The sequence below is a fragment of the Diadema antillarum genome, unplaced genomic scaffold, assembly GCF_040938485.1.
Source record: "Diadema antillarum isolate AM-2024a unplaced genomic scaffold, OU_Dant_1.0 scf00000033, whole genome shotgun sequence".
NCBI lineage: Eukaryota > Metazoa > Echinodermata > Echinoidea > Diadematoida > Diadematidae > Diadema > Diadema antillarum.
In genome coordinates, this window is record NW_027270922.1 from 2,405,057 (window position 1) to 2,416,541 (window position 11,485).

Below are 11,485 nucleotides of genomic sequence, written 5' to 3' on the forward strand. Positions count from 1 at the left end.
TCACTAAATCTAAGATTGATTTTGAAGTAAGGTTTCAGATTTTGATCAAATTTTAACCCTCTGTACAAAAATTGAACTTCGCACAGGAACCAATGATGTGTATGTGAGTGTGTGCTGACAATGGCCCTGAACAATGGACATGCACCTGTTGGACATGCACCTGTTGACTGGGCGCCATGTCCCTGGCACATGAATGCTTAATCAATAATTCATGTGGATTGCCCTGGGCACTGCTAGCCTGAATTCATTCACGGTAAAGTGCTTGCAAACACCACATTTCATTCCAGCTGGCAATCATTTTCAAATTTTGCCTCACATATCATTAAATTTGGGATATAAATAAGCATGAATGATCTAAAGTTCCTCATTTTAATACAACTGTCTACTAATTAAATAGTCTGACAAATTTGTCGCTTTTTCTATAAAAAGAGATCATTTTTGGTAAAGAGTTCAGCAGCATTTGTCATTGGGGCGATTTGTTTCACAGTTTAAGGCTCCATATACACAAGTGTATATACTCTAATTGATTTTCTTTACTTCTTGTCACCACGTTTACCATAGAACAGAATGTATTCATTGTAATTTTGTTTTTTCAGAAGTAGGGAGAGCACTGTCGCGACTCAACGACAGTATCGACAGCCGTTTGACTTTACACAGATACCGCCAGAGGCTGAATAAAGACTAGTTGTGATAGTGGAATTTCTCATGAATAAATAATGAAGCAGTCAAACCCTGGCCATTGTTCAGGACCATTGTCAGGGTGTTAACCACACACTCCCATACACACCCATTGACCCCTGTGCAAAGTGAAATTTTGTACAGAGGGTTGAAAATAGAGCAAAGTCTGGAACCTAACTGTGAAATTAATCATAGATTTCATGAAACATACAAATGATTTCATATTTAAACTAACTTCAACCAAATTGTACACTATTCAGCTATCACTCATATCAATGACAGTGTTATTTCATATATAGTTTTTGAATTATTAAGAATCAAAAGTGGGAAATGTTTTTTGAAACACCTAGTATTAGTTTCACTACTCTTGTTTATATTCTGATGTGAAAATTGTTGATTTTGTCATACTGATTTACTTTGTACAACTGGAGAAATGAATCAAAACTGAAATTGAACTGAACAGACAAAGTCAAATAAGAAAAAAAGGTATGGTAGAGGTTGCATCAAAATCACCAACATGAAAAATCAAAATTTGTGTAGATATCAAGATTCACATATTTCCCGATAGTGTGATATTGGTTTTCTGTATGTATGGAAACATGTTTAGATTTTGATAAAATGCAATTGCCAGATAGACATCATATTTCGCGAAATATTTCACGAATATTCAAATCTATGATTTCCTGGTTTTTGTGTAACTGGTTTTTTTTTTTCTATTTTGCCACATTCTATTTATTTAGGTGAAATTTAACATGGACTTAACTTACTTTAACACAATAGAACTGAACTATGAAAGGTATGACTGTATATTGGGCTGATAAGCGACGTCGTATACCTCAAGTGGTTCCGATTTTTGGATACTACTCGTCGGTCGACTGGATTTCTGCTCACTCGCAAGGCCCCTCATCCAGTATTCTTGTTTGTACCAGGAATCTGCACAGATTCAAGATTCACCATTCATGGCAGGTGCTTTCGTTGTTTTTTTTCTTTTCTTCTGTATTCATCAGAAGTATTACTCATTCTGTTTCGGCATTTATCATAGTCATCGATATTCTACTCTCATTCATTACCGCAATTGAAGAAGGAAAAACATAATGTTACTCAATCACATCTTATCTGGGACTAATTTTGAAATCAATTGATATTTTAAAAGATAGCTGCCAACTATTTATGTTAAATACTATTCTCCTAGATAAAATGCGTTTATTTCTGTGATGTTTATGAAGTGATGCAGAAGTATTGATCTTTTTGACAATTTGCTAGTACATGTAAACTGAAAAATAGAGAGGGAGTCGGAGAAGCATGGAATCACTTTGAAATGACATAACAAAGACTATCAAATAATAGGTAACTTCAGTACCACTTCGTTTTAAGTTGTGATATTCCGACAACAGAGCACATGGTATGTTTTCCACCCTTTTCTTTAATGAAATTGCGAGAAAGCTTATATACAGTGATACATTTCCTTAACACTCTCCTTACGACAGTTCAGCAATACAGACGAATACCATTAAGGTCAGCAAAAAGACTTTAGAGAGAACACGTACCCCAGCTTGATGAAATCAGGATAACAGCTAAGAGAAGCACAGAAAACATTGCACTTAGGATCCATTTTGAGGGAAAACGTATCATATTTTCCTTTATAGGAGAAAGTACGGCTATCCTTCGACACTCCTGATGTGGGGTCTGCGACAACGGCGGTGAAAAAGTTGTGTGAATCCAAATTAAGGTGTGCAATTATTACTGCACTGAAAACACACAGCTGGGTAATAAGAATTTCAATGAAATTATGTAGGTCAAACACATTAGTTGAAAGAAATTGTGGGCGTGGAAATGACGGTACAAACACTCATCCCCTAACCCCCCCCCCCCACACACACACAAACACACACACACCTACACATCCACTCACACGCAGACACACGCACACCCACACAGACAGAAACACACATCCATGCAACCCATGTCAAGTGTCTAAAAGACAAAAAAACATTGGGAAAGATAATCCCGATGAGATTCAGGTAACATCACAGAAAAGAGATATAAGGCAAAATCTGGATTTTGTAACTTCTTCAGTTTAAGGTACAAGTGATCCAGTGTTGTTCCTACTACAAGTACTTATACCAACGGCCCTTTTAGGTTAGCTTTTATTTGTTAGCTCTTATTCATCTCTCTCCTCTATCTATTTTGATACATAATAAATTCTTACATTATAGTGCGCTTCTTCTCCATTGATATTATGACTCAGTGATTGTAACCCGAACAGATCGAGACTAATTTTCCTCTTTTTCGTTTTCTCGAATACTAGTAGTCATGTAAAACCCTCTACTCCAATAGCGTCCGATTTGTAAAGTCACCTTTGAAACTGCAAATAACAACGATTGCCGACGCTTCGGAAAATATTTGAATATGCTACTCGCGTTGTAGATTTTATCCCCCTACCGTCTGTCTGACAACAACATAAGCAAACTGTGATAACACGTGATGATTCAAACTCGAACTGAATTGGAATTTAGTCCAAATATGGACAGGTAATATCAATAGGCCGTTGCTTCTTTAAAAAAATCAATTAGGAATATTTCAATTTGCATGTGCATGCCATGGGTGTGCGTCTTGGATCATCTGAGCGGTGATTAAAGATATTTGGCATCGTATATTCGTAATTATCGTCGTATATAGCTGGTATAAACGTCAATTTGAAGGCACCATCAACATGTTGACCAGCCGCATTTTGAATATCGCCCACAAAGACTTTACACGAAAAAAAGTAACTGACAATCATTAATAATGACATAAGTCTTGAACGTTGGTCATCGACATATTTGCCGATTGGACCTACTGCCCACCATGCATTTTTCTCTCAAAAAAAGTCTATAACTGATGACGAGACACAATTTTGATGTGGCGTCATTGTGTAGATCAGTAAGTGAGCTAGTTACCTCATATGCAGACTGAAATATTTTGTACAAAATGAGCTTACAATAACGACTCATCATTGTGTATTGTTAGGGGATCTCGATGAAATAAATTTCCACCTCGCAAGTTGCTTTCAGTTAGTAATGGTTAAAAAAACCCAAAACAAAACAAAAGTGGTGATTATTTCACGACCTGTCCATGCTGTTGTACCCTTGGTAAGTGGGCAGGCGTTAGAGATTTTTGAGTGTTTTTGTTGCAGCTAACAAGCTTCGGGATTCAAACTTATATAGAATTTTTACGTGCAATGTGCATGGAGCCCCTTGTTAACACGAAATAATTTTTCACTAGAAATCATGCCCGCACCCTTGCCAACATGAGATATTGATTTCTTTTGTACACATTTTCAAGAGCGGGTCGGAAAGAGCAATTGAATTGGAAAACCGCCATTACACGTTTACAGCGCATGAAATGAAAACATTCAACAGCTTTCTCCGATGGCATATAATTCAATGGTTCTTTCGCCCTTGGAATGCTCAAAAGTGTAAAAAAGACATCAATACAACATGTTGCGGGGGGGGGGGGGGGTGGTGGGGGGCTTTTAATGAAACGCTTGTTGCCTTTCATCTTACACTCTTAAAACATCCGAGTCAGAACTGACCCGGAAAGGGTCCGTTGGGGTCACATCCCGTTCCGGGTCAGAAATGACAAGAAATGGGGTCAGATATGACCCCATTCAGAGTCATGAATTGGGTCAGGGTGACCCATTCCGGGTCTTCATGACCAAATCCAAGTCATTTTGACCCGAAACGGGGTGTGACTCCAACGGACCCGGTTCCGGGTCAGTTCTGACCCGGATTTTTTTAGAGTGTATAAACCTTTCGATTTAGATAATGCTGCTCTTTGTTTCTCTCCTCTCCGTCACAACTCAGAGGGGAACAATTATGGAAGTGCATGCACACAAGCAAGTTGTATTTTATTCTTTTCAAGAAGTGTTACAAAGTTTGATAAGTCATATAGGACCTACAGTTATTTAGGTATTCATAGGTATGAGCAAGAATTCAAGATCCGATATCAATTAGAATGTCATTAAGATTGTTGTCACAGTCGTTTCAGTGCGCTCTATGAAAAATAGGTTCAACTTTGCACCTTTACGTGTGACACAGTTGCAGCACCTTTACGGGAGCAACTTTGTACCTTTCAGAACAGTGAGCATCTTTGAGGTGCAACTTTGCGCCTTTCAGGTCTAAAAGGTGCAAAATTGCACCCGCCAAGGTGCTACAAACTGTGTCGCACGTTGAAAGGTGCAAAGTGCACCTTGCCCTCGTTTTTACAGAGCATGTATTTTTGTACAACCTATAACATCTTGTTCACTTTCGTGTACTTTAGAATTCTTTATGTATAAATATTGCAGTTGACGGAACTGAATGTTACTCGTCCACAAACGGTCACATTTGAAAATTAAAAGCCAACAAACAAGCATAATCAGAGATGTAAATAGCCAATATTACACCTCATACCATTCAGTGCACACCTCATTACGTATACCTATATACAGGTCTCACTGGTTGTTTCTGAATAGGTTGTATTATATCATCATCATCATCATATTTTTTTTTTCAAAACGTTTTAGCCCTCCATGGACTATTTTATTATCTCCATCTCAACATAATACAAAACTCAAAGCATTCAACCACAGTCTCTCTTTTTTTTCCTTTACATTTCTCTCATAAACGTTTACACAAACAAATTTTGGAGTGACTGCCACTTTAAACTGAACTTGTTGAGAGTACCCGATACAGAATAGATATATCTTTCATCTGCATAATAGTCAATATTTTTTTTCTTTATAGCGTTAAACCTAGAGACTTTGTTTTTTAACTTTTGTACGAACAATTTGTGCTTAATCAAAATCACAACACAATTTAGAGCATGTTTTCCAGGCTAAATTTCATCTGTGCTCTCGAACCTTCATTATCCACTTTTCAGTTTCATTCCAGATTGACTCACTAGTTTCACATTCATAAAAGAAATGTACAATATCTTCCAACTCTTCTTAAGAAAACGAACATTTGTCACTACTAACTTTTTTTTTTCATCTTATACAGTTGCTTATTTAAAAACAAAATTCTATTTACTATTTCATACTGAAAATATCTCAACCCAATGACCACAGTAAAACGAAATATCATAATGTGATACTTTTCCATTTTGACAGTTTCAGGGGGACAATCCAAATGTCGTTCCCATTTAGAACATATCAAAGGCAAACATTTTGTTTTTCCAAGAAGAGCTTTATAAATACACCTACATCCTTTTAGTTCTTGCAGTAGTATTGTAATATGTGATGGCAATTATGGACCTACAATATTTTGTTCACATCTTTGAATATAACCACCAAACCGACACTTAATTTCTTGACTTACCGAATAATAGGACAGGTAATTAAGTTTCAAACAAAATTTTCGTTCACAACCTTCACGGGTCAACAAATTTCCCTTGTTATCAACCAAATCATTGATATACCTGACACCTTTTTCGTACCAAGATTTGAAAAATACAGTTTAATGCCCGATTTGAATAGAACTATTTCTCCACAATGGATATGTTAAAAAATCAGATCCCTCTGAACGACATAATAGGGACATGGCATAAAGTACATCTTTCCAAAAATGTATTTGCAACTTCGTGGGATAAAGTTAAAAAATATTCATCGCCAAACCCTACTTGAAGTGGCTTTGTTATAAATGACTGTATTAAATGACTGACAGCATTACATGTTCCTAAAACCATTCTTCGAATCCACGTCAGTTTTAATGACATACCGAAATACTCAACATCTGGCATTCTAAGACCCCCCCCCCCCCCTCTTCATATGTACCAACCACTTGTTTTCTACTAATTCTGTCTGGCTTATTCTCCCATATAAACTGAAAAAAACTTAGTTTTTATGATTTTCATTAACTTAGCTGAGGGAGCTGGTATTGATACGAAAAGATGATTGAACTGTGGCAACAGTAATGATTTAACTACGGTTACTCTTCCCAAAACCGTAAAATTTCTTTTAATCCAAGAAATCATCTGACGTTTCACCCTATCGAAATCCTATCATAATCATAATCCGGTATTTTATCAATTACAAGATTAAAATCTGTACCAAGATAACGAAAAAAAATCATCCCGTACAAAATGCACTTGTCTTTCAGTTTCTAAGTCATCAGTACCTTTTGCTGCACCAATCCAAACTGCCTTTGTTTTTTGCATATTGATCTTCAGCCCACTACATTTTCCAAATAAATCCAAAATACGTAGAGCACTGCGGAAACTAACATTTGTACCATCTAGAAATAGTGCTGTGTTATCGCATACTGAAGGATCTTACATTCTTTCGCGCCGACAAAGATTCCTTTCGAATTCCGAAATAACATCCCAATAATTTCTACGCATAACAAAAACAATAGGGGGATAATGTGGATCTCCTTGCCTACATCCCCTTTCTATGCGAAATCTGCGTGTTACATGTCTATTGACAAGAACACTAGAATAGACGTCATTGTACAGTAAATTTATCGACCGAATGAAAGAATTACCAAACTTAAAGAAAGAGAGGGTTTTAAACAGAAAGTGATGAGAAACACTGTCAAATGCCTTTTCGAAACCAATTAATAAAATCATCTCGGGGACTTTGTCCCTTTCAGTATGGGCAGCTACATCATGTAAAATTCTAATGTTTTCACCAATAAATCGTCCCTTCAAAAAAACTGTTTGGTTAACATGAATAATGCAATTTAATACAGTTTTTAGTCTACTAGCAATACAACTTGAGAGTATCTTGTAAACAACATTTAACAACGAAATTGATCTCCAGTTTTTGATAAATGTCTCACTTTATCACCCTTAGGAAGTAGTGTTAATCAAGCCAGTCTTTTGCGAAAGAAACAAATTTCCTAAAGTGTTAGCAAAGTTCATACTACGAACCATATCATATATTCCTAACTCTTCAAAAATAATTTTAAAAATTCTACTGCAAATCCATCTTACCCTGGAGCTTTATTATTTTTCATATTCTTTAATGCATGCTCAATTTCACTATAAGAAATGTCTCCCTCTAATGACTCAAGCTCTTCATCTGTGAGATAATGAAAATGATGTTCTCTTACATCAGTAAAAAGTTCTTCTGCATCACAGTTTGCATGAAATCTATATAAATGTTCATAATATGAAACAATTTCTTTCATAGTGTCTTCTTGATTCTGCAACACTGTATCATTATCATTGATTAATTTCACAAATGTTTGTTGTACTATCCTTTGTTTTTCCAAATTCAGAAAATATTTTGTTGCTTTTCTCCAAATTGCATTTCTTGCAGCCGTAGCCTGCAAGAAATCATCGTTGACATTAGCGTTGTCATCACCTACATTATTCAGGCAGTTTGTATATAGTATTAGTATATAGTGATTTCAGATATTCCACTTAGAAACAGTGCACCCATGCACACACATGCAATATATCTAAAAAGTAAGTGTTACTATTTTACCTGTATCAATTTTACTGTTTATTATGGTACTTGATTAGGGATACACTTGCCTTGGAGCTGGAACCGGAAGATGGTATTAAATTATGATTAAGAGCAATAAATAATAGGCCTATTACTCCAGCATGTCCAGGTAATGGGTACTCTACTAGAGAAGGGGTAAAGGTTCTGTAGAGCGTAGGAAAACACAGACTGACTGACTGATTGTCAGTGGGTACAGTAAACGATTCGTGTAGCCCAACCATACCCTCACGAAGCGCTGGCACATCCTAACTTTTTTTGCGAGATATCAAGAAACCACTTGCAAAATAGTACAGAGCTTACCATTCTACGAAGAATTCAAGTTTGTGGTTTTTTTTTGATAAAGATCGGTTTTAAAATGGCTGAGACATCCAAAGGCAAAGTAAAACAAAGCGATCGTAATAAAAGGAGCGTGTCACCTTTTATTAGGATTGCTCATTTTTTGGTATCTCATCCATTTCATAACCAATTTTCGTCAAGCAAACGTTGAATTCCTCATGGAATTATGTTCTTTCATATATCTTAAAAGGTTTCTCGTTATCTCACCCCAAAATGTTAGGAACTTGTGGTTCAGTCTCAACCAAAAACTATACATTCCCTTTAAACGCATATTTTTGTGCTTTATGATAAATTGCAAAGGATCGGTACATGCATATTCTGAACACAACATAAGTTTCACTAAGAAAATCTGATGAATATTTTATTTCTGTTCAAATAATCTGTTTGGGCAATATCAAATAAACGGATCTTAATAAAATATTCATACTCCGACATTGCCGAAACGACTGCGAAGACGACTGACACATTCTGTAGAGATCAATATTGGCAAAAACTTCAAGCTTATGAATGCAAATCATAATTTCGGACAAAGGTCAGTTACAGAATTTTAACTGTATCGTTATAGCTTTCTCAATCAACCAATCGTGTTGACTTATCTATACATCACGCCACGTGAGACTGAACCACTTCACAAAGTTTATAAGATCATCATTTTGTGTCAATAAGAAAGAGGTCAGCAGGGGTCAATTGTTTTAAAAAAAAGACACTACAAGATCTCGGACACTTGCGCTCAAAACGTTAAACACAATAATAGTATCGAACCATTCGTCGGAAGGTATACGCGAAAGCATCTCAAAGGGAAAGAGGCAAAGTCTTTAACAGCACACGACGTGTTATATAGGTAAGGTTTTTTTTTTATGTATAAGATCAGGCGAATGGCAAAGGCTACTCTTTGGTATCCATAAATGAGATATTGCTCTTTTGTATAAGAAATGTATATATTTCTTCACCAGATTCAGTTGGTTAAGTCATCAAAAAGAACAAATTACGAAAAGTGATCGATCACACAGTACTGTCCGTCGTCGAGTAATGAGGAAAAAAGATCTATTTCTAGAGTTACAACCGTCAAGAAAGATCAGCTGTTGTCAATAAATTATCGATTAAAAAAACTATTACTCATAGCAATATGACTGATGAGATTTGATGTTCATTTTTTTGTAACCTTCTTACAACCTTTTGTAGGAGGAATAAAATGGCCACCGACGCAAAAACTACAGGCGAGAAACCAGCACGAGTCATCATGTGGTGCTCTCCTCGGTCGGTGTCGACAGCGATGACAAAATGCATGAGCTTCGTTGACGAGGCCGAAATCTGGCTCGAGCCGTACGTCATTTCTAAGATCGCAAAAGACGTTCATAAAATATATCATCCCGACTCCGACCCACTTCCCACTGATATTGACGGTAACGAGGAGATTTACCTGGAGACAGTTAAAGATTTGAATTTGGGCAGTGACATAAAGAACTTCAAACTCGATCTGTTGTCGTAAGTGTTGTGCTCTTCAAATGTGTATTAAGTGTGTGATAATGTTTGTGTCAATATGTCATTAAGTTTAGATTGGAATTTTGATATACGAGATTAAAATACTTCCTAGTAGACAAACATTAAATCAATGGTATAGTTTTAGTTTAGATGGGGCTTCAGGTTTCTCAAATATTTTTCCGAGATAATGAGAAACCTCATATGAACTATGAAAGAGCATGTAATTCTAAGAGAGATTCAACGTTTATTTGCTAAAATTTGAGATATCCAAAACAAAGCAATCCGAATGAATAGTCGGAACTGCGTTTTATCATGATCATTTGTACTTTAATTTTACTTTATCCATGGATATCTCAGTCATTTCAAAACCCATTTTCATCAAATATACTTTGAATTCCTCTTAGAATTGCATGCCATAAAACATATCATGATATGTTTTCTAAGTATTGTGCAAGAAGTTAAAAGCTGAATCTTAGTCTCAACCAATACTATACTATCGATCCCTTGAAGTTCCTCCAAGACTGAATCAGAAGGCAAACTCCTGCCAAACTTAAAGGGGTATGCCAAGTGACTGTGAGCTCTTTGTCTAACTTACAATTATCTTGTAAGTAAATGCTTATGGTTTTACACGAGCATACATGCATACATGTAGTACTTTTTTGTTAGATTATTTTAGAGTCGGTGAGTTAAGAGTTTATTAATTTTTCAAGTTTTGTCAACATTTCACTGACCAAATCTAAAGAATATTACTTTTGGATCTATAGGTTTAGAAGAGAAGATATAAATACAAGTTTACTTAATTAATGTATTTCTGTCCCTATCCACAGACCTGTTAAACTGAAGCAAAAATTCGACTCAATTCATCCCACCAAGAAATTTGTCTTCATCAAAGACATGGCCTTTGGTATGCCACCAAGCCGATACCAGTACCTGCCTGATCCATCCAGTGGTTTTCGGCATTGCTTCCTCATACGACATCCTGTGAAGACGTACAAATCCTTCCGGAAGACAGTGCTGAACGCTGTAGAAGGATTGGATCCCGAGGACCTACCATGGGGTTTCCCGAAAGCGGACCCAGAAACCTTCAATGTTATGGATTATGCACCGCCACCGGAGGAGGGAACCCTCTTCTTTTTCAAGGGAATGCACGAATTATGGTGCCACCTTCGAGAAAATGTTGATAACAACCCGGTCATTGTCGACATCGATGAACTCATGGAGTATCCGGCAACCTTACTTCCACTGCTCTTCCGAGCACTGGGCATCCCGTACTCCGAGGATTACGTAACTTGGGACGCCTCATCGGATGTGGTCCGTAAGTGGCGAAGTGTCTGTTCGAACGTGCTTGAAGCTCCGCGCTATGCCATGTGGTTTGCCAGCGCTTTTAAGAGTACTTGTTTCAAACCTTCCTCCACTTCCGCTTCTCTTGACGGGGCGACAAAGGATATCAAGGAGGTTGCCGAGAAGGAAATGCCCTACTACGAGGAAATGTACAAGTTTAGAATAACCCCTTCGTAA

General features: G+C 36.8%; 1 protein-coding gene across 1 annotated transcript; it reads left to right on the forward strand.

Annotated features, from left to right (window-relative positions):
* The first annotated feature begins 9,677 nt into the window (after positions 1 to 9,677).
* LOC139743211 (uncharacterized) lies at positions 9,678 to 11,485 on the forward strand. The gene is made up of 2 exons (XM_071653711.1): positions 9,678 to 9,970; positions 10,795 to 11,485. Exons 1-2 carry the CDS (start codon positions 9,678 to 9,680, stop codon positions 11,483 to 11,485), a joined length of 984 nt encoding a protein of 327 aa, XP_071509812.1.